The sequence below is a fragment of the Pteropus vampyrus genome, unplaced genomic scaffold (genome assembly GCF_000151845.1).
Source record: "Pteropus vampyrus isolate Shadow unplaced genomic scaffold, Pvam_2.0 Scaffold25, whole genome shotgun sequence".
In the NCBI taxonomy this organism is placed as follows: Eukaryota; Metazoa; Chordata; class Mammalia; order Chiroptera; family Pteropodidae; genus Pteropus; species Pteropus vampyrus.
In genome coordinates this window covers 792,762-816,988 of record NW_011888806.1, presented here as the reverse complement: position 1 = coordinate 816,988, position 24,227 = coordinate 792,762, and the positions used below count along the sequence as shown (strand labels likewise).

At 33.2% G+C, this 24,227-nt stretch overlaps 1 protein-coding gene across 1 annotated transcript in view; it reads right to left on the bottom strand.

The window, feature by feature from the left end:
• Positions 1–23,056, bottom strand: part of STPG2 (sperm tail PG-rich repeat containing 2) — a 260,198-nt gene extending 237,142 nt beyond the window's left edge. Inside the window, exons 1-4 of the mRNA XM_023528407.1 lie at positions 22,684–23,056; positions 15,532–15,644; positions 10,356–10,514; positions 5,506–5,667 (exon numbers count right to left, since the gene is read on the bottom strand). Coding sequence (XP_023384175.1) covers positions 5,506–5,667; positions 10,356–10,514; positions 15,532–15,644; positions 22,684–22,792 — 543 coding nt within the window. The 5' untranslated portion in view covers positions 22,793–23,056. The remainder of the gene's footprint in view (positions 1–5,505; positions 5,668–10,355; positions 10,515–15,531; positions 15,645–22,683) is intronic.
• Positions 23,057–24,227: the final 1,171 nt, after the last annotated feature.

Here is a 24,227-nt window from a genome sequence, read left to right as displayed (position 1 = left end):
TCTCCAACCTTTGCAGAGGTGTTGTCAATGTGTTGAGGTACACTTTCAACACTCAAGTAGGCAGTTTAAAGTCTGCCTTAGCCTTCATTTACTACTAGTGAAGAGCCTCAAGATCACCTAGAGGAAAGAGCTTTATATCTTCTTAAGTCTGTTTTTTTTTGCGGTGATGGGATAGCAATTCTGTAACTACTTTCAGTGTTTTACAAGATTAAGTAAATAAGTAAATAAATTGATGATAATGGGAACCAGGTTTTTCACTGTGAGAGAAGGGAGTTCAAATATGGAAAGGATTGACTAAAATAAATCCATGGTGTTGGATTAGAATTGGAGGTATCGGTATAAGCTCAAAGTTTTTAACAGACAGATAGAAAAGAAATAAGTACAGATTTCTAATTGTCCATTAAGATGGCCTAGAAGCAATGACATCTAGGTAGCAATGCATGTTCCTAGTGTACTGATTTGATTTGAAATACCATTCTTCACTAAGTGGAAATAGGGCTCCTTGAAGAAATGGCTAATTCCAAGGCTGGAGTAGGGAAAACAATGAAGAGAACCTGGAACATCTTATTGTGCCAAAGGGTAAGGAAATGCTCAAAGAATAATGGGATATGTCAAAGAAACAAGGAGCAGCTTGAAAGGGCTCCCAAGGTTCAAAGTTGAGGTAATTTAAACCTCAAAATAAATGATGAGAGTAATCAATTATAACCCTTTGAGTAAATTCATGAATCCATACTAATATAAATACATAAATGGGGAAGAAGATAAAGTTCTCATTTAAAGTAAAGTGCTGACATATAATTTTAAAGAAAAAATGGAATTAGTAAATCGCCCGCCATTTGATAAACATCACAGTAAAACTAATTCGGGCATCATCAATAGATGTTTCAACTAGTGAGAGTTTGATGAGGAAAAGGATATCTATATATTCTTAAAGTAACTCTCCTAAAATATTTATCAATTTTAAAAAATAGTAATTTTACAGTAGATAAAACTGGAAGATACCACCTCAAGTTAACATAACCAATTACAGAATAAAGAGACATCTGTGCCTTTTTATATCATACATTGAGGATGTATCACTTCCACAGTATTCCTGCAAAAATGTATAAACGTATTCTAATCATGAGAAAATATACACAAACACAAAATTGAGACATATTCTATAGAATTAATAGCCTGTGCTCTTCAAACATTCAAGGTTACAAAAAAAAAAGAGAAAGACTAAGAACAGTTCTAATTAAAGGAATCTAAAGACACATAAAAACTAAATTCATCGTGTAATACCAGATTGTACTCTAGATCAAAATTCCTTTTTTGCTTAAAGACTATTAAGATAATAATCAAGATTTTCAAAAGATATTGATTAGATAACAGTATTATATAAATAAAAATTTCCTGATTTTGATAATTGTGGTTATAAAAGAGAATGTGCTATTCTTGGGAAATTTACACTGAAGTATTTAGGGGTAAGGAGCATCATCTAAAATGTATTCTCAAAATGCTTAATAAAAATATATATATGTATATATTCCAGACAAGAAAAAGCTAAAGGAGATCATCATCACCAAACCAGTATTTCAAGAAATGTTAAGGTGCTTCTTTAAGAAGAAGTGGAAAATAAAAAATATAAATATGAATACTAAAATGGCAATAACTATATACTTATCAATAACCACTTGCAATGTAAATGGATTAAATGCTCAAATCAAAAGACACAGGATAGCTGAAAGTAAAGGAACAGAAACAATATTTCATACAAATGAAAATGAAAATAAAAGCAGGGTTAGCAACATTTATATCAGACAAAATAGACTTTAAAACGAAGGCTAAAATAAGAGACAAAGAAGGACATTACATAATGATAATCAATTAAAGATGAGAATATAACCCCTGTAAACACTTATGCACATAAAAGGCATTCAAATTGAAAAGAAAGAAATAAAACTATCATTACTTGCAGATGACATCAAACTATAAAGAGAGGAGAATCCTAAAGATTCCAAAAAAACTATTAGAACTGATAAGTGAATTCAGTAAAGTAGCAATATTTAGAAATCAGTTGTATTTTTACACACCAATAATGAACTATCAGAAAAATTAAGAAAACAAACCTAGTTACAATTGCATCAAGAATAAAATAAAATACCTAGGAATAAACTTAACCAAAAAGGTAAAAGACCTGTACATAGAAAGATATGACACTGAAGAAAGAAATTGAATACAAATAAATAGAGCATATATTGTGCTCATGGATAGGAAGAATTAACATAATTAAAATGTCCATACTACCCAAAGCAATATCTATCAAAATACCGATGAAATTTTTTACAGAACTAGAACAAATAATTCTAAAATTTATATAGAACCACAAAAGACCCCAAATAGCCACAGTAATCTTGAGAAAAAAGTACAAAGTTGGAGGTATCCCACTACCTGATATCAAACTAAACTACAAGGCTATAGTAATCAAAACAGCATGGTACTGGCATAAAAATAGACACATTGATCAATGAAACAGAATTGAGAGACCAGAAATAAACCCATGCCTATATGATCAATTAATCTATGACAAAGGAGGCAGGAATATTCAATGGGGTAAAGACACTCTATGAAATAAATTATATAGGTAAACTGAACATATCCATGCAAAAAAAATAAAACTAGACACCTTCTTGTACCACATACAAGAATAAACTCAAAATGGATAAAAGACTTAAATATAAGACCCAATCCCTAAAACTCCTAGAAGAAAACATAGGCAGTAAACTCTTGGACATTGCTCTTAGTAATATTTTTTTCTTATATATCTCCCTTAGGCAAAGGAAACCAAAGGAAAAAAAAAATCAACAAATGGAACTATATCAAACTAAAAAGATTTTGCACAGCAAAGGAAATCATCAACAAAACAAAAAGACAGCCTACTAAATGAGAGAAGATATCTGCCAAGGATATATCTAATAAGGGGTTAATAATTAAAATTTATAAGAACTCATAAAACTCAACACAAAAGAGAACACAATCCAATTAAAAAATGGGCAGAGGACCTAAGTAGGTACTTCTCCAGAGGACATACAGATGGCCAAAAGACATATGAAAAGATGCTCAGCATCACTAATCATCAGAGAAACGCAAATTAAAATCACAATGAGATATCACCTCACACCTATCAGAATGGCCGTCATCAATAAATCAACAAACAACAAGTTTTGGTGAGGATATGGAGAAAAGGGAACCCTCATGCACTGGTGGTGAGAATGCAAATTGGCGCAGCCATTATGTAAACAGTATGAAGGTTCTTCAAAAATTAAAAATAGAACTACCTTATGACCCCACAATTCCACTTCTCAGGATTTATCCAAAAAAATCCAAAACACTAATTTGAAAAGATATATGCATCCCTTTATTCACTGTAGCATTATTTACAACAGTCAAGATACAGAAACAACCTAGGCATCTGTGAATAGACGAATGGATAAAGAATACGTGGTACATATATACAATGGAATATTACTGGGCCACAAAAATAAATTAAACCTTATCATTTGCGACAACATGGATGGAACTAGAGAGTTTTATGCTAAGTAAAATAAGTTAGACAGAGAAAGACAAATACCATATGATCTCACTTATATGTGGACTCTAAAGAACAAAATAAACGAGCAAACAAAACAGACACGGACTCATGGATACAGGCAATAAATCTATGGTTACCACATAGGAGGGGACTTGGGGGGCTGGGTGAAAAGGTGAAGGGATTAGAAGCACAAATTTGTAGTTACAAAATAGTCATGGGGATGTAAAGCATAACATAGAGAATATAGTTAGTAACGATGCAGTAACAATGGAGCTAGATGGGTACTAGACTTATCAGGCAATCACTTCATAAATTATATAAATGTCTGACCACTATGCTGTGAACCACTACACCTGATACTAATGTAAATAAAATTCAATGTCAAATAATAATAATAATATAAATGTATAGGGAGAAAAAATGATAAAGCAAATGTGATAAAGTATTAACCACAGGACTGGAGTGAATGGTATATGAGAATTCTTTGTATTCTTCGTGTAATTTTTCTATCAGCTTGAAACTACTTCAAAATTTAAAATTATTTTTAAAAAGTAAACTTATTAACTAGAAATAATGAATGAATTACATCTAATACATTTATATGGTTAAATCTAGAAAATATAACAGTAAGTGAAACAGTACGCAACCTACATACCAGGTGATACCATTTACTTACATATTTTAAATCAGACAACAATATACATTGTTATTCATGTATGTAATAAAGATTTAGTGTTTACTTTGGCAAAAGGAAAGGAAACTGAATAGGGTAATAATTGTAATGATACATTTATTTTAAAATATAGCTACTTCAAGTGTGACAAAATTTTATTTGTGTTACACGTAATGAAAGATACAGATATATTATGTTTGTACTATTAAAATGTATAATTATATAAAGTAAAAGTATTTTAAGAAAAACATTTTATCAATTCTGCAGATCTAAGACCCGAAAATACCTCTGTATACCTACTGCCACAAACCAAATGGTTTATGAAGGTGCTTGAGCCAACGCTCAAAGGTGGAGACATGTACAAACAAAAAGCTATGGAGTATTGAGAGCAAAGATCAAGCCAAATCCTGAGAATACTTATTCTCTGCCCAACGTGACTTGTCAGCCTCTCCTTAAATCTACGCTTAATTTTTGCCATTTTGCTCACTAGGATTACTTCTTTCAGATCTCATAAAAGTATAAAAGAAAAAAACAGGTTCAAAGCACTATGTACTTTAGTCTTATAATTAAGTAAAACCAGACATATCATCTATCTATATTTATTATCTATATTCATGGATAACTCATACATTTCAACCAGCTGAATAAAATTTTGGTTCAAACCTGGATGAGATAAATCTGATATATTTGATATTTTAATCGAAGAGAATCTCCTTATCTTTTTTATAATCATTTGTGAAATAAATAATACACTATCAGACTCAAATTCTCTTGTAAATAAATTGTTCTCTTTCACTTTCCAATTCAGGAAAAGAATATCTATGTACTGCATATGATTATAGATTATAGCAGAGCCTTCTAGTGAGTTAAACCTGTTTCCTCTTCTTCCTAGATAAAGTTAGGCTATATTTTCTAGCCTCCTTGGCAGTTAAGTGTGTCCATGTGACAGAGCTTTAACTCCCAAGCCTGGCCCACAAAAACTTCTCACTAGTAGTCCTCCATCCTCTTTCCCCTTCTGCCAGCTGGATGCAGATGACTCCAAAGCCCTGGAAGATGATAGTAACACAGCTAGAGTAAGCCTGAATATCTACATAGAAGTCTCTTAACAAGGAATGCTCATATAAATGAGGAAAAACTAATTTGTTGTATTTAGCCACTAAGATTTGGAGATCTATTTGTTACTGCAATTAGTGTTACATTAACTAAATATGTGTAATCATAATCTTCCAACTGTCAACATGAAATGCAATATACTTACAAATTGAGGTTTATAGTATGCTGGACCTAATGTGCTGTCACTAGCAGGTGGAAAATGTTTTATAATACTGTCATCCTCATTAATATGATAACCATATGACCGTCCACAAGGAATTGAAGGAACATAAACACTTCTGGAAACTGAAGGTGCCTTTGAAATTTTCTGTAAGAAAACAGTTTATTTTATTTACTCGAAGGCAAGAGGAGAAGGAATGAAGAACCAAATATTTAAATTTACTAAAAGGCAACTATTAAATGTTGACTTAATGAGTTTCATAATATAAAACAAAAAAGTTTGTTCTATAAAAATAATTTAAAGGAGGGCATTCAAGTAAATCAAGGTAATATGTACGATTACTATTAAATCTACCTTAAGAGGCAAAGAATCTTTCACTTGGCTCAGTTATTTATCTTCCTTAGTAAAGAAAGTTATTACTGATTCAAAAAACAGGTATTCATTCCTATAGTCACAACAAAAAATAGGCCAAATTGGTTACCTATGCTATCACAGTATCTGCCAGGCAAAAACAAACTTTACATTTTCTGTAACATTTCCTGACTTCATTCCCTCCCAGCTACTGACTTATCACCATATTACCGGTGCCCTTTATAAATATCCTAATTATGCAGACCATGTGGCAAGGTAAATGTCTATGATTTAATGCTGAATCAAAATAAAAAATAAAATGTAAAATTGAATTTATGACTATAGCAATGTAAGTTATGTGAAATTATATATGTGTATAAAGTCATACACATATATAATTTAAAAATTATATATGTGTATAAAGTCATACACATATATAATTTAATACTGAGAAAAGCTATGCAAAAATTAATACAATATCAATGTTAGAGTCAGGAATTTTAGGGTGATTATTTTATTTTCAAAATTTCCTTTAATGGGTAATATTTTATAATTTAAATAAAAACATGAAGGAGTACCATATATTAGAAATACTAGTATAAAATACATCAAATAAAATACAGACAAGTAAATGACTTAGTTATTTGGAAAATTCCTTACTAAGAATATATTGATCCTCTATACATTCTAAATAAATGCTATAGTTGAGTGTATACATGCCTAATATATAATCATGTAATTAACATACTATCATTAGCTGAATTTTTTAACATTAGAGACAACTATTAAGTAGTTTCAGTGATACTTAATGAGACTGATTACCAAATTAAACAGGAAAGTATTGACTGGCTTCCCTTCCATTCACTACTCTCAAAAATTATTTGCATGAAGTTGTCTTTCCAAAATATACCCTCTACCTCTTTCTCTAGCCCTTATTCCTACTACTACTCTCCCTTATACTCCTATACTCCAAATAGTCCAAAGAACTTTGTTCTCTGAACATACCATGCCATTAAATACAATATCTTTATTCGCATGGTGTTCTGTCAGTGTTTTTTCCTATTTTTTTAACTACTTAGTGACTTATTCTTCAAGATCCAGCTTGACTGTGATATCCCTAACCCCTCCAAAAACTCTCTCCTTTGAGCTACTAGTGAACACTTTATTATGATGTATGTTTATTAAGATATCATTTCACCAACTTTTTGGTATTGAATTTCATTCATTACTTTCCTGTTAAAATTATAGATCCCAGGGAGCAGTGATTTTTCTCCTATATATTATCAGTGCCTACCATGTCTGGTACAGTCACTCCAAAAATGTCTGATAAACTCTTGCATGAGTACATAGATATTTATTTTGTCTCCACACATGAAAGAGCTGATATTTAAATATCAGCTTATAAAACAACCTCATTGTCATTGCACTGACATTATTCAACCGAGCACCAAACCCTAAAATATATTTTCCTAAACAATCAAAAAACTAATTCAAACTTAATTAATATGAACTATGTAAAATATGGCAAGAGAAACACTCAAATTAAACCATGGCCAAAATCCTAGATTATATTATTTATTAAGTGGTAGGCCTTTGGTATAAAAATTATTTATATAACACCAACATACTTTTACAAACATATTACCTGCCAGACCCTATACAAATTCTTCATTCCAGTCAAAATAATCTCATTGTCCTCCAAAAGCTCCCACTTCTCTATCTTCAACCACGTGGCTCTCCATGCCTAAAATGGATATTCTTCAAAGCCAACCTCCTCTAAAAATCCTCTATAAATTATTCTTTCCCATAATACAGTAATCTTCCTTTACACTCCTATGACATTTAATTACATGGTCATTCAATTAGCACTTATCAAATTTCATTTTACATTAGTTAGCTGTCTATATATATCTCCCACCTAAATTTTAAGCTTTTTTATTTCAGGAATCATGTTTTAAATTTTGCTATTTTATTAACAGTACTTAAACAGAGTTTCATATATATATATATGTAAACCATTCAGGTGGCTTCTAAAATCTCCCTTACTTTCTATCCACCATAGACATTGGAAGTAACTATAGGTTTAACAAAAGCAAAAAGTAAGTCAGATGTTAATACAGTTAAAAACGAAAGTTTTTAACTTTTAACTGAGTGACCTCTGAAGCATGGTGGAATAAGAATGTCCCAGTTCTCTCTCCTTGAAATAACAATAAGCTGAACATCTAAAACTCAACAAAAAACACTCACCGTGCACACAAGCAAGTTTGAACAAGTGATCTGCGCATAACTACCAGAGGTCAGAACCAGGGAAGTTGGGAGTCTGGCAGTAGATAGAGAGGAACAAAGAAGCTGCTTCTCGAAGCCAGAACTCCCTGCAGAGGAGAGAGAGGGGAGAAGGTACAGCAGGATCCCTGAATAGCCTTGCCTGAGAGATCTGTGCACTCCACTCAGTGGCAGAACCCAGGAATCAGGGCAGAAAGCAAAAATAAATGAATGGGACTATATCAAACTAAAAAGCTCTGCACAGCAAAAGAAACCATCAACAAGGTAAAGAGACAACCATCTGAATGGGAAAAGATATTTGCAAGCAACGCCTCCGATAAAGGCCTAACATCCAAAATATACAAAGAACTCATACAACTCAGTAACAACAAAATAATCCAATTAAAAGATAGCCAAAGCATCTGAACCAACGCTTCTCCCAAGAAAACATACAAATGGCCAACAAACATATGAAAAGATGCTCAACATCACTAGCTATTAGGAAAATGCAAATCAAAACTACAATGAGATACCATCTCACACCTGTTAGAATAGCTATTATCAACAAGACAAGTAATAACAAGTGTTGGAGAGGATGTGGCAAAAAAGGAACCCTCATACACTGCTGGTGGGACTGCAAACTGGTACAGCCACCATGGAAAACATTATGGAGGTTCCTCAAAAAACTAAGAATTCATCTACCATGTGATCCGGCAATCCCTCTACTGGGTATTTACCCCCAAAGACTTGAAAACACATCCGAAAAGATATTTTCACACCAATATTCATAGCAGCATTATTCATATGGCCAGAATACAGAAGCAACCAAGTGTCCTACAATAGATGACTGGATAAAGAAGCTGTGGTACATACATACAATGGAATTTACTCAGCTATAAGAAGAGATAATGTACTGCCACTTACGACAACATGGATGGACCTTGAGATAATCATGCTAAGCAAAATAAGCCAGAGAGAAAAAGTTGAAAACTACATGATACATTTATATGTGGGACATAACTCTAAAAGCAACAAACAAATATGATAAACAAACAGAGATTCATGGACATGGACAACAGACTAGTCGTTACCAGCAGGGAGAAAGGAAGAGGGAGGTAGATGAGGTAAAGGGGGCAAATACATGGCAACAGAAAAAAATCTAACTATGGGCAGTGAACATACAATGCAAAATATATATGACTTACTGTTGAATTGTCAAAAAAAAAAAAAAAGAGTCATATAAACAAACAGTTCCCAAAAGAGGAAATCCGAATGGCCAATACACATAAGAAAATCTGTTTATCCTTTTCAATAACCAGAGAAGTACAAATTAAAATAGCAACAAGATGTGTTTTCTCACTGATGAGATTGGCAAAACTTTTTAAGTCTGACTATATCAAGTCTGGGCAAAATGGAGGAAAAAGCTCTCTCGTTGCTGGTAGAAGTGTAAATTAGTTCAGCCAATTTGGAGAGCCTTTTGGTACATAAGTTTGCAAATTCTTACTGAAAACCTTTGAGACCAGGTGTGTTTGAAATTCTTGTTTGTTTGTTTGAAAGGTAAAAGGTGAAGAGAACATTTTTACATTACCACTCCCAATGAGTTTGGAGCAGCATTCTACTCTCAACATATTGATCTTTCTACAGTGAAACATGAATCTTTACACTAAATGGGTTAATTATAGACTTCAAATAGCCTTAGTTTTAGGTTCATTTTCACTGCCAAAGGACTTTGTTACAAATTTATGGGAAAAGTGGTTTTACAGTTTTTTTGGATTTCAGAATTGTAGAGAGGGATCTTGGATCTGTATTTAGTAAACTTCAACATGGACATACTCCACGACCTAGCAATTCATTTTCTAAATCCATACCTTAGCATAACGAGATTTAAATTTTTTGACTGTAATCCATAGTAAGAAATACAATTCATTTGTAACCCAATTCACCCATCTATTTGTAACAAAAAATAACTAAAGTTTATAAAACTGAGTATTCATTTAATTATAAAATAACTACAGTAGGATATTAATAAACCTACTAATCTTTATAGTAAGGCTTTTTATTTATTATTGTTTTTAAGTTTATTTTTATCATGGTGACATTTGTTAACAAAATCCAGTAATTGTAAGGCTTTTTAAATGTATTTAACGTCACATAAAACATTGAACCTTTTCTATTTTAACTTAAAGAAATGTCATTAGAAACACTTTAAAATTACAACGTACAGATTGAAGATGCTCTTTGGCCCCTAGTACTTTTCTCTTTGTGATCTTTAATGTTCCAGGACAAGATTGATCATAGCTCGCTGGTCCTGGACTGTCGGAAATAAACTTCTTAAAACGTTTCTCCCGATTTTGTAGACTATGGCCTCCTTTTATATTATACTAAATTGAAGAGAAAAAAAAATTATAAAATAATTAAAAGAAACACTATCATTAATACTTATTTAATAAATATTATATAGTAATATGAAAAAATAGTTTTAAAACTCAACCTGAGAAAGTTAAGACTCTTAATTGAAGACATAGTTCTAGTAAAAGAGGATAAGAGAAATGACAATGATGGTTATCAGTTACAACTCTGAATTCAAACTAAAATTTGCTGTACACTGTAGGAGAATGTAAAACTCAGCTTTGAAACAGAAATCAGAGACATAGGATTCTCCAAAGCTGTGGAACAGGAATAAAGAGTGTAAATATACAGGCCCCTGGAGAATCTGTACCTTTGAAAGGAGCTAAAAATGCTGGTATTCAGATTGCAAGGAAAAAGCAAACCTTCCAAACTTGCTTTGAACTAATTATTTTCATGAAAATATTTTGTTCATTTCTAGGGATGTTTATGTAGGCTTATTGGCAACAGCTTGGTTTTATGCTCAGATTAGTGTTAAACATGTTTACTGCAGAAAAAGCACTGGGAGGACTATTCCGTTGCTCTCCATACCACATAAATGGATTCTCTAGAATCAGAAAATTATCAACTAGATAATAGCCATTTATTTGAGGTAAAATTCCATCACACTAGTTTCTATTAAACAGTCATAGTGCAATCATTCCAAAGATGATTCATAGTAATAGTAGTTGGCATTTGATTGACCAGATTAAGATTTTTTTTAAGTCATGTTATATTCTTAGCCAATTCATTATTTGATTACTGTTTTAATAAGTTCAGAATTTCTATGTTTAAAGAGATTGGATCTATAATAATAGATTAATGATTTTGAAAAAAAAATTAACATTACAAGTTATATAGTTAAATCATGTGAAAAAAAAAAGACCTTGAATTTTAATTCTTCAAAAGCCATCATTGTGTATGGTCTCTATGGTCTTACAATTTAAATTGCAATTTGAATTTATATTGAGTCCTTTACAGATTATAATAAAATCAATCTAATGGGATTTTTAAACTATAGTACAAATTAACCAGAAAATGTTTTCAAATTATTCATATTTCATAACTATCAATCTACTGATTTTATAAGAGGCTACAAAAGAAACTGCCATATGTCAAATAAGTGACTCAAAAAACATATTACTAAATAATTATACATTTACATGAAAATCTGTGAGAAAATGGTGTTACTACTTCTTGCATACTGTGCTTTTGTCTACATACTAGTTATTTTATGAATTATTATATTATCAGCAAACCCCCAACATTACAGGAGCAGTTTCATTTTAAGGGTGAGGCCACATACTATATTACATATCACATATGATATCCCATCATTCAGCTCTAGTGAGATATATCTCTTAGATAAAAAATCAAACCTAATTTGGACATCAATTCCTAGGCCTAGGTAATGAAATATAGAAAAGAAACTATTTATCTAGTCCCAAAAGAGATTTCCACATCTAGAACCATTTCCATGTAGCAAGAAACAAGATGGTACTTGCCATGCATAGACAGGTCAGAAACTGAAAGAGAATAAGATCGGAAAACATAAATAAAATTTGTACTGACTCTCTGTAGTGGGACTTATCCTAGGAAACAGGATTATGAACAGAACAAGATATGTGACTTAACAAGCTAATTATCTATCAAAGGATCAGAAGTCTGTATTTTGTAAACTTGATTCTTTTGCTTGTTTTATTTTCTTAATTCCTTTATGTTCTTTTGTATACTAAGCAAACTTCCATTTAAAAAATTAACATGCTTCAGATGCTAAAGGAAACAAAGGAAAAGTGATTTTGCCCATGACTGGGCAAGAGCTGTAAAGGCAAAAAGTATACCTCATCCCCACCCCCAATTTTGGAATAGTGGTGACAAACCATAACCAAACTGAAATAACCATAAGATATACAGAGAAATAGAGAAGTCCAAATTGGGTGCACAGTTTCAACTCTAAATGTTCTGCTTTATAAAGTTTCAGCTATTATCATTTTACGGGGAAGGCAGGCCCTCACAACTACAACCTACATTTTAGGGTTTTTAAATTATTACTTGAAGTCTCTAAATAATATTTACTAAGTTTTGCTGATAGAAAGCAACATTTCAACCTATGCTTCCAAAGAAAAGTTTAAAAAAAATATTAAATACTTGCATTAATTTCCAATAAGGCTATCCCTTTATTCTCCATATTAATTATTTACAGAATATGTAAACTATGTCACATTAAAAGCATGATTCCTAATCCATCCATTTAAAATGAAATGGACTTTATTTTTTAAATTGTGTGATAAATTCACACTTCTTAAACTTCTAATAGTTTGGCAATAATTTAGCCTAAAACTACCCCCCCCAAAAAAACAACAGCAATTTAGTAAATAAGTCATAAATCATTTTTTAAACCAAGGAAATCAATCTTCTTCTGGCATTTGTTTAGTTTAAGAAGAAAAATAGAGACTACTGGAACTCTTTTTCCTTAGATCTTTCATTGCACAAAAAAAAAAAAGCATATTTTCTAATCTCTTATTCTTGAAATCCAAGAAATATACCCAATTTGGAATAAGATGAAATTTTATCTAAACTGCATTTTATATTATTTTACATGTGGAATTGACTAAAATTAGTATTAATATTATATTCCAACATCCTGACACTTGCCATATTTAACAAGCTTGAAGTCTACCTTTTGTATATTTTACTACATTTCCCTCTTAGAATACTGGAGTTACATATCAGTTTTAAAAAGGGAACTATGTGTAGGACTAGCAAGCCAATACACCCATACTATGCTGGTATGAGGGCTCTGGAGTGTAAGCAGAAGTGACACTTCTAATAATTACATTTAATGACTAGAATTTTTTGCTTTTTGTCCTCTAACCTTTAGTATTCTGAAAGTTTTAATACCCCAGAGAGAAGCAACAGATGTTCCACTGAATTGAAAGTTAAGACCACCAACTGACCATTCCAGGCTCTTTATGCTATAAAGTAAAAAGCAAAATAACGAGGTTAGTGTATTGGCTGAGGTGGTTAACCATGAGCAGGACTGAAAAACGAGACTAATAAAAGCCCAGAAGAGTATGGTGGGATGGAACACAGAGACACCCAGCAGAGCTTCCTCACACTGTAACACCCAGTAAAAACGCTAAGAATAAATTTATTTAAAGGTCTGAGAAGCAAGCCTGAGAACCAAGAACTCAGATTTCTCTTAACTGAAAATTCTGGTCTCTCCGCCAAACTAAGAACTCCACCAGACAAAGTCCTTGTTGAAAAGATAGGGAACAGAGAATGAGTAATAAAATATCTTAATTTACCAATAGCCGAAAGATCAGTTACAGAAACAAAATAGATTCCCACCTGTATTTTCTTGCTTCCTATATCATTTTTTCACTTCCCATTTCTTTCTTTCCCCTTTCTACTGTAAAAAGGCAACACTATGGTTAAAATTTATTGAATGCTAACTATAATCAGTCACTAATCTAAATGCTTACTAACATACTTAGTCCTTAAGAAAAGCCTATAAAGTTATTACTTTTATTTAACAGGTGAGGAAACTGTGGCCTAAAGAGATTAAGTCGTTAAGATTAAGTCTCACAGCTAAGTAAGTGGCAGAGACTGATTTTGAATCTAAGTAGTCTAGCTCCAGAGCCTATACTCCTAACTACTTCTTTATAATATAGCATGTTATATTTACCATTTAATCTATAGATTGCAAAACAATGAAATAGGAATGTAAAAGAACAAAAGAAGAAATGACTTTAATCTAGAAATCCAGGAATCTTTTGGTAGTGACACAACATCTCTGAATGCAGCAGCTAGACATTGATTTGGCTCCTTCTGGGAAGGTATATTTGAAAATTATACAGAAAATAATTGCATTTTATAAATTATATATATGGGAAGAATAACTGTGTGTATGTGTGTTGTGTGCATGAGAAGAGACTGGGCAGTCAGGGGAAGAAATGTAATGGAAATCAAACCTCCTCCATACTTTGTGGTTTTAAAGGAGCTTCCAAATGCAGGATCTTCCATCTCAGGATCTACAGGTATTGGTCCATAATTAAACTGGACCAATCATATTCTCCTTACTATGAATTTTAATCTTGAGTGGAGTCACACATAAAAGAATAGAAGGAAGTTATAGAATTAAGTTATCTAATGGCAGTTCTCTATTGAATGGTGCAGAAGTTCCTACTCCTGAAATACCTAGAATTGTCTTAGTCCTTTCCTTCCTTAAGACCTGATTGTTCAATTCTTCAAGTCTATGAGCCAATCAAGTGCTTTTCCTGTAAATCTTTTATTGTAAACCTAGTATCTGTCTTAAAAATCTATTTTATTGCTTATAACCAAAAACCCCTGACAGAATGGTTGCTATTATTCATTTAGAAAGTCTAACACAAAATTCAAGGCATCAATAACTGCATCTGGGCCTCCAACAGGCGAAATAAAGGTCTGGTAGGGTCAGTTAGGAGTCATTATGTATAAATACAACATTTATGTGGAAAGGGTAGAAGATGATATCCATGATTATGAAAATATCAAAATTACATCCACTGTTTCTTAATATAAATGCACCACAGAAGTTTCTAATCACAGACTCTTAAGACTGTATAGAAATAGAAGACAAATGAGTAAATAGCAATAGCTATAGCTTTAGAGTATGTCACACAAACCAATTCCTTCACTCTATTTCCATTCCTCTTCTACATATCTTGACAATTTGCACAACTTTCATGGGCCATAATTCAATAGTCCTATTCTCTCATTCAAGAGTCTCAAGGACTATGAAGCATGTAACAATATTTTATGTTTTATAGAATACATAGAATAATGAAGAACACCCAACCAGGTATCCAACATTGAACATATTTCTCTTATTCCAGTTACAAAACATAGAATGAAAGAAGAAAGATGATATAAAGGGAAAATAAAATATGACAATTGACATGATAGTCTATTAAAGGAAGAAAGCATGATTTTTATTAACTTAAACAATTACAATAACTGTTATAAATTTACCTGTGCTTCTGAAACATTATAGTATCCTGGACCTGGAACAGCATTCTCAGTGTTAGAAGCAACAGTAAAAGTACTTTCTCTGGCAGCCAAAGAAAGAAATGGTGCATAGCCACCTACAAAAATAAAATCATATCACTGGCAGATAAGATTCCAATGATTTCAGAGTAAAAGCACTCAAACTACATAAAATCATTTAGGAACTTCAATTGTTGAGACTATAAGAACTAATGGCTAGCCACAGACGTTGTTGCATTTTTAAATTCTGATGTAAGAACAGAATTTTTATTAATATATATTAAATAAAAGGACCTATAGAACTGGACTTACTAAACAACAGGAAAATGCCTAAAGAAAATTTTTTAAAAAGTCTTTTTCTTCTAAGTATATTTGGTTGGCATGAAAATGGCAGTTATATTTAGCTGATAAAATATTTTCATTTCAGAAAACAACTGTTTTATATTTTGGAATAGTATCTGTTATTTGTAGAGAACAGCATATGTAAATTTGTAGAGACATCCTAGATAGAAATAATTTAAAGTGAATTTATAGCAAGTAGTTAATAATGTCTCCTTGCTTTGGTACATAATTGGCACTCAGTAAATATTTCTTGATTGTCTGACCCCAAACAAAGGTTTACAAATAAATCCAAGATACAAATTTCATTGGAACAAGCAATCAGAAACTTTGACAAACTTAGTAGATAAACTTAGTAGACAGATTTAGTCTGTTGAAAGACTGAAAAAAATTTCCAAGAAATGTATCAAGAAAATGGTATAGTTTAGCCACATAAATATTATAGAAGAGATGGGAGAGAAGAGAGCAACCACATTCAAGTAGTAATAAAAGAATAAAAGTGAGGACTCAAAACTTGTAAGAATCTTAAACACTAAAGGAAAATGTATGCACTATGAAAATTTATGGTGATATTAGAATAGTTTAAAATCTTGCTAATCTTGACTATTAATAAAAGATATTCTTTTAAAAACTAGAAATAATGTTTTTCTTTTGAGGCCCACTGAATTAAACACAACTGAAATCAAGAATTATTTATTTGTTAGGTATTGCAGCTTAAAAGAAGAGAGTAAAATATAGAGCTTACCCTTATAAAGCAAGAATCTACTGAATATTATAACAAAGACCACAAGAATAGAAATCCTTAAAAGGAAGTCAAGGTTCATTTTGAAAAGGCAAGGGTGTCCAGCAGAGCTAAAAAATCCAGAACACCAATAAAATGTAAGCAACCAGAGAACGAGATACAGATTTTAAAACACACAGATAAGCACACACAAACCAAGCTACAGATTATGTGAAGTGAATAGTGCAAACTACCAGTGTTCTTCCAAGAGGCAGGAAAATATGTCCTAAAAACAGGAGAAAACTCAATGAAAAGAAGCAGATCTAGAAATGAGAAGACAGAATTAGTACACAAGAACATTAAAGTATCTATTATAAATACTCTTTATATGTTCAATAAGGTAGAAGAAAGATGAACATGATAAGATAAAGGGAAGATAAAGACCCAAATCAAACTTCTGAAATGAAAAGTACCACTGGATGGGATTAACAACAAATTTTACGTGGGTTAATAAAAGACTTTTTCTCAATTCTTAATCCTTTTAAAAAACAATTGACTGTTTAAGGCAAAAATAATTTCAATTTATTGTGTCATTATAGTACATGTAAAAGAAAATGGCCACAATAGGACAAAATGATGAGATGGAGGAAATGGAAGCATACTGTTGTAAAGTTTATATATTATATGTCAAGTGGCATAATATTTTTAAAGGTAAACTGATGTTAGAGATGTATATTATAAATCTTAGAGCAACCACTAAAAAAAACAAAGAGGTATAGCTAGTAAACCAATAGTGAAGATAAAAACAAAACCTTTTAAACAAAAAATTCAACTCATTCATTGAAGGTGGGGAAAGAAGAAAAGAGAAACAAAGAACAGATGAGATAAATAGAAAACAAATAGCAAGAGAGTAAAGACAACAATATTGATAATTAAATTAAATGGACAAGTTCTAAACGCCCCAATTAAAAGGCAGAAATTGTCAGATTGGATAAAAAAACCAAGACCCTATTTTATGCCATCTACAGGAAACCCTCTTAAACAGAAAGATACAGTGGTTAAAAATAAAAGGACAAAAAAGATTTACCGTGCATCCATGAATCAAAGAAAGCTGTTGTGACCATATTAAAATTAGACAAAGCAGATTTTAGAACAAGGAATACCAGGAATAAGAGAGACATTTCATTATGATAAAGGGGTCATTTCATCAAGAGGATTTAATAATTCACTAAAAAGCAAGGAAGTGATCCATAAATATCAAAATAGTGCTTACCCATAGGGGAAGAGGATAGAGTTATGATTGAAAAGGAAAATTTGGCACTATTTCTTGACTTGAATATTCACTTTTTAATCCATAAATTTATATTTTATGCAATTTTCTGCATAAATATTTCACCTCACAATTAAAGATATATATATTTTTTTAATTTAGGTTTAGAAACAGTGAAGTTATGTAATATAGATATGAGAACCAAGAAAGCTAGTTTTGAGGCTGCTGTCATCAGAACATGGCAGAGATTCTAACTGAATCTCTAAACAAATGTAAAATTAGTTGCAAAATACTGAAATTTATATAAAAATGGAAAAAACAAACTATGCAATAGCCCCATGTACGTAAGAAAGCCAGTACTCATAAAATCTTCATTGAAGTTTTCCAAAATTAATTAGTCTCTTTCATCAATAGGCTAAAAGCTTGTATAAAATATTAAGCTCAAGTAAAACCACAAGAAAATGTTTCTACCGATAAGCTCCATGAGAAAAAGGACTTTTCTGTTTTATTCATAACCGTATACCTAACTTATATTTATAGCTAGGGTGACATATTGTCCTACTTTGCCTAGGAAACAGGACTTTTAGTGCTAAAGCCAGGATATTCCCAGATAAACCAGGATGGTAGGTCACCGTATCAATATGCTTTGCATATTAAACATTAAATACAGAATTAATACATGATATTCTAAACTACACCTTTATTTATTCATTCAATAATACTGAATGCTTTATTATGTGTCAGAGAGAGGCAGTGAGGGTACAATAATGAACAAGCTAAAATCGTGACCTCAAATAGTGGGGCAGCCAGACAAATAGACAAATAATTACACTACAAAGAGTGCTGCTAAATTAAGGCATAAAATATAGAAGAGCGTTCTGGGAAACCTGGGTTGGCAGACTGTAAGATAAAAGTTTTATTTCAGACATAAGGCTATATCGACATGTGAAGTGCCAATTACAAATGATAAACTAACCATGGGGTAGAAAGAAGAAATTAAGAATATAAAAGAGGAAAAGATTTGAGAAGAAATAAATAAATTCAGTTTGGGATATATAGAGTTTGAGGTGCCAACAGCAGGATATAAATCAAATTGGGATGAAGCAATAAATCTCAGTCCATCCCAAGAAGGTGGGCAGCATATGATTAAAAGGTAAGTTCCACAGCCACTAAAGCTCAAAACAACAAAAAAGAGTATTCTTCACAAAAAAGCAATAACTAGATCTTTGAAACATACTCATCTCAGGAACATCAACATATAGAGCAATCACATACATATTGTTTTTTAAACATAAATATAGATTGCATTCCCTGAGGTTGTGTCCCTAAACTCTGACCGGCTAATAAGATAAAATCATTAGTGTTGGCATAAGCACATAGGCATGAGTACAAGACCACAGACAGCTCATGCTTCTGTGGCGGATAAAGCTCATTGCTCCCTAAAGAAGAAATATGAGAAAAAAATATATTTAGGAGCTTCTGTCACTGAGCTTAGAAATAACTAATGCAGAACCAACATAAGTAACGAATATACAGCTTATGTGACATGCCATTTATGTAAATCAAGCTCAAAAACAATGAAATATTTCTCAGCACAATAATGCCAGTAGCAGTCACATTATTAAAAGGATCATGTTTTTATCATATTTTACTAGACTGATTGTCCCTGGGGAAAACTTGCTCTGATGAGCTAAGACTTGCTTGTTTCTCAGATAAATGAGACTATCAGAAACTGCTCTCACTAATCTAGATTGGAATATCTATTATTTCTCCCACTCATGAAACCAGAGAAGCTCATATTGTCTCTTTCAGGTTGCAAATCCTGGGTAGAAAAGCGTCTTCCTGATAAAATGGCCAAAAGTCAAGGCAATAAAGTTTGCAAATTAGGGTGGAAAGAATTTCCTGAGAAAAATGTGAAGACAAAAAGGGAAGAGTGGTAATTAGGGAAAAGAAAGGCCAGTAATAAAGAATATTTGCTTCTTTCTTTTGAAGATCTAAGACTCTAAGGTTCTCTTCTCTTGCATAATTCAACAACTGAGTTATATAGAGTCCCAACATCTGCTCTTCCTACATTATACTCTATAAAATCTACCTGACCCTTAAATGAAATAACTATGTATACCTCTGCATAGTCTAGTGTGTTACTGATGTTTAAGAGAAGGTGAGATATTTTTAGGAATTAAATAAGCTACTTTTAAACTATCTTGCTAGAGAATCAGTAGAGAAATGACTAGAAACACCTGTACCTTCTATCAATTATCAGCATGTTATCACTGAGTATTGCTAAAACTGGGATCTATAGGATGCAGCTGCTCAAAGTTCTCAAGAACGGAATTTCCTAGTTTCCTTCATAGTTCAACAAATCACAATTCTATAAAATAGTCATGGAAGGGCCTTGCAATATTCTATCTACTGCTCTCTAAGCAGAGTTCATATAAGTCATGTTATAAGAGTTTTTATTCTGCTATGTGTCACTCCTTAAATTTTTTAAACTTTATTTCAAGAATTATTGGGTTTGTTTTTTTTTTTTTTCAATCTGTTATGGTATTGAACTAAAAACTGAGAATAATGGAGTAAAGAGCCTGGTTACTGCCCTTAAGAAACTCACATTTTAGTGTGGCAGCCAGATAAGTTAACAGATAATTACAATATAGTATCAGGGTGCTATGAAAGTCATTAAGAAGTCAAAGAAGAAAGACTTGAGAAAGAACAGAGAACAACTTCACTTTACCTGAGTCTCGAAGAATAAGTAGGAATTAGCCAGGTGAGAAAGAAAGAAAGAGCATACTGGGCAAAGGTATCAGCGGATATAAAGATATGGAAGTAGTTAAGCATGAACTTACCGAAAATGCAAAGCCGGAATTGCTGATACGTAGGTTAAGTCTCGGTGAAGATGTGGGTGCCTGGAAAGACCAGGTAAAGCAGGAGAACAGGTCAGAGATCAGATCATGAAGAATCTTATGCACCATGTCAAGGAGTTCAGATTTTAACCTTAGTGTTAAAAGGAATTTTTTTAAACAAATAACATAATTATATCTTAGAAAGATCACGTTAACCATAAGATAGAAGTTGGGGTGGAGACTAAAATTGAAAGAAACCAGTGATATTTTATTGGTTTATTTCACAATAGAAATAATGAGGCCTGAATTAAGACAAGGGCAGGTAAATTAAGAGAGGATAATTTAAGATAATGAGAAGACAAAATCAATAGGTCTTAAATATCAGTGGGAGTGGTCAGTCAGAGAAAAAGGAGTCTAGAATAATTCCAAAACTTAAAGTTTGTGATTGACTGATAGAGAATTTTTTCAAAGGGGCTAGTAATAGTGGGGAAAATGATGAATTAAGACACTTGGAATTTGAAATGCCAGAGACCACCCATGTGGAGATGTCCAAAAAAGTAACTGGCAATGCAGAGGATTTAAGATCAGAAGAAAGTTCAACTTAGATATATAAATTACCTATATCTCTAAAGACTTTCTTCTGGGAGTCATCAGAATCAGAATATAGATAGTTGTTGAAGCTATGGATTTTAATAAGAAAGTACACATGAAAAAAGCAAAAAGCAAAAGATGGAAAGTACAGTATATAAACATTAAAAAGGTGTTTAGAAAAATTAGAACTTTTAAAGAAGACTATGAAGAGGTGGGGGTGGTGGGGAGGAAATGATTCCCTGATTCAGCATTTAACAAATGTTTATTAGGTCCTAACCATGTATCAGGCACTGTCCCCAAGTTAGAAAAAGAACCAGGAAAAAAATGATGATGTTACAGATACCAGGGGGAAGAAATATTTCTAAAAATAAAGTGGTCAGTTGTGTCACAATAAAATTAGGATTTAAAAGTATCATAAGTGTAAGCATTTTCGGTGGTCGTTGGTGGCTAATAAATTATGAGAGAGATGGTGCTTACAATTCAACTGCATTAAAGACAGACAATAAGCTCCAAGAATACTGATATTTATATCAGATGTTGAAAAGCAGTAAAATTCAAGATTAAAACGATGACAAATGACAAATCTGTACTCCACTCAAAGAAACCTGTATCAACCTAAATCTTAATCTGGTCAGGTCAACACAGTAATGGATCCGGGCATTTGTTTAAAAATACACAGCGTAGGAATAGGGAAAATATAGGTTAACAAGGGAAGAACTATAATTTGAATGGTATTAAACTTCACAAAATCATCGGATTAAGAAAAGCAGAAAGTAAATTGGAAGTATGTATTAAATTTTCCCTACGTCACTAATTGCAAATAAATGAAGAATAATTTTTTTAAATTATCCATTTCTGCTCCATCTCTCAAGAATATAATTGTTGGTTGTTTTGTTTTTTTACAGAAGGTAGGATAAAAAGGCCCTCATTAAGTATGTTCAAAAAGAACGTGGGTTTGGTCAGATAAGAGGCATCTATCTTAAAAAATACATGGGACTGTATCTTTAAATGATATTGCAAAAATTGAAATATAAAAGTTACATTTTAGTAAATACATGTCTCTGGCTAGTGGTAGGAAGTGTGTGACAGACAAGATTACAATGAAAATAGACAGTAAACGGTAAGCAGCACACAAGATTTGGGGACTCATATAGTCAACAGGGCAGTAAATCAAAATCTTAGATCTAATCCGTACAATAGAAAGTATCTAGCCATGTGTTTTCTGCCCTTGTAAAATAAAGATAATATTTTTTCAGCCTACTTCATGTTTTGTTAAACTTATGAAGTGGTACTATTATGTTTAAGTCACAGGCACATAAGCGGAGCAGGATGAAAGTGAGGTGTCTGTCACAAGTTTGCCTTTTCTCACATCTTACCTGTTGCCTGCTGCTTCAAGAAAGGTACCTGGTAGGACCCAGGACCCACATGATCCTCAGTGCTGCCACCTTCAGCCAGTCTGAGCAAGCGAGGAGCCCTATCATACATGATGGCGGGAGGGGCTGTGGGGCGGCTGAAAAGGTATAAAATCAAAGCTGCTAGTGACGGTATGGAGCAAAATGCAGCCGACTATCTGAGACGTGGGCAGAACTTTCGTAAATAGAGGAACTAGGGTAGGCGCTACCTCCCCGCCTGCTCAGGGGGGTCAGATGTACTCCAGGTCTGCTTCCAGCCTTGTGGTAGAGAAAAAGGGAGCGCAACCAGAGGTAAAACATCCCACGTCACCATATGTTCACCACCCGAGAACTGTTGCGCCCCTCCCACAAAGGAGATTAAGAAACAGGCGCCCGACCCTATGCTTCCGGCTCTGACTCCGCCCATTTCTCTCCGCCCCGGAAGTTTCCGGGAGAGAGACAGGTACTCTTTCTCTGCCGAGCTTTCGGAGCATGCGCACTGAGCCGTGAGCCTTCCCGCTTGCTCCGCCTTGCGCTCTCTAAAGTGTGCCACCAGTTTTAGGTCCTGGATTCATCAGAAAAAAAATCAAGAAACCGTATTAAAGGTGTTAGGGCTAACTTGGCTCCAGTAAGTTAATTAGGGCGACTGGGAAGAGACTACCAAAAACTGTGAAAGCAAAGAAAAGCATTAGCGCGAAGCAGAGCCTGAGTTCCGCAAGCTCACTCCCCACTCCTACTACAGCTATATGCGCACTCAGAGAAAAAGCACTTCTGACTTTATCCCAAAAGTAATCCAAACTGTACCAAGAGAAACCTAGGATGAGCTGGTGACAAGAAACAGGGAACCGGGGGGAGGAGACAAGAAGCTCACCAAGCGAAGCAATCAATGCAAGTACAGGTAACTGAAAGCCGTTTCTGTTGCAGATGCCAGGGAACAGCCACATTGATTCATCACTGTTTATGAAGCCCAGCCCACCGCACTAAAGCAATGGGTCGCTTAACCTTAGGCAAACCAACCTGAACCTGGCTTCTGCAAAGGTCTTAGAGGAGTACGTGTCAGACTCCACCTCAGAGTTGTCTCAGGCTTTTTCAACGAGAATCTTATAGAGATTCTTATCTTTTTAAGGATGCAAACAAATCCTCCCTTGACTATGCTTTGCCCCAAATGAGGTACAGTACTTTAAAGTGTCCCTACTATATATTTTTACGGTATTTCTAGTGTCAAACAGCAGTCCTCAACCTTTTTTGGCACCAGGGACTGGAGCTCCTATGGGATTCTAATGCCTGATGATCTCAGGTGGAGCTGAGGAGGTGATGCTAGTGCCAGGGAGCTACTCCCTTGCCTGTGGCTCACCTCCTGCTGTGCAGCCCACTTCCTAACAGGCCACAGGCTGGTATCTGTCCAAGGCCCCGGGGGTTAGGGACCCCTGCTCCAGAGCAAGATTCGATACTCAATTCTGTGGGTCATTAATTGTGGTTCAATTGTTCCATATATGTTAGAATGCTATCCATACAAGGCTATATATGTG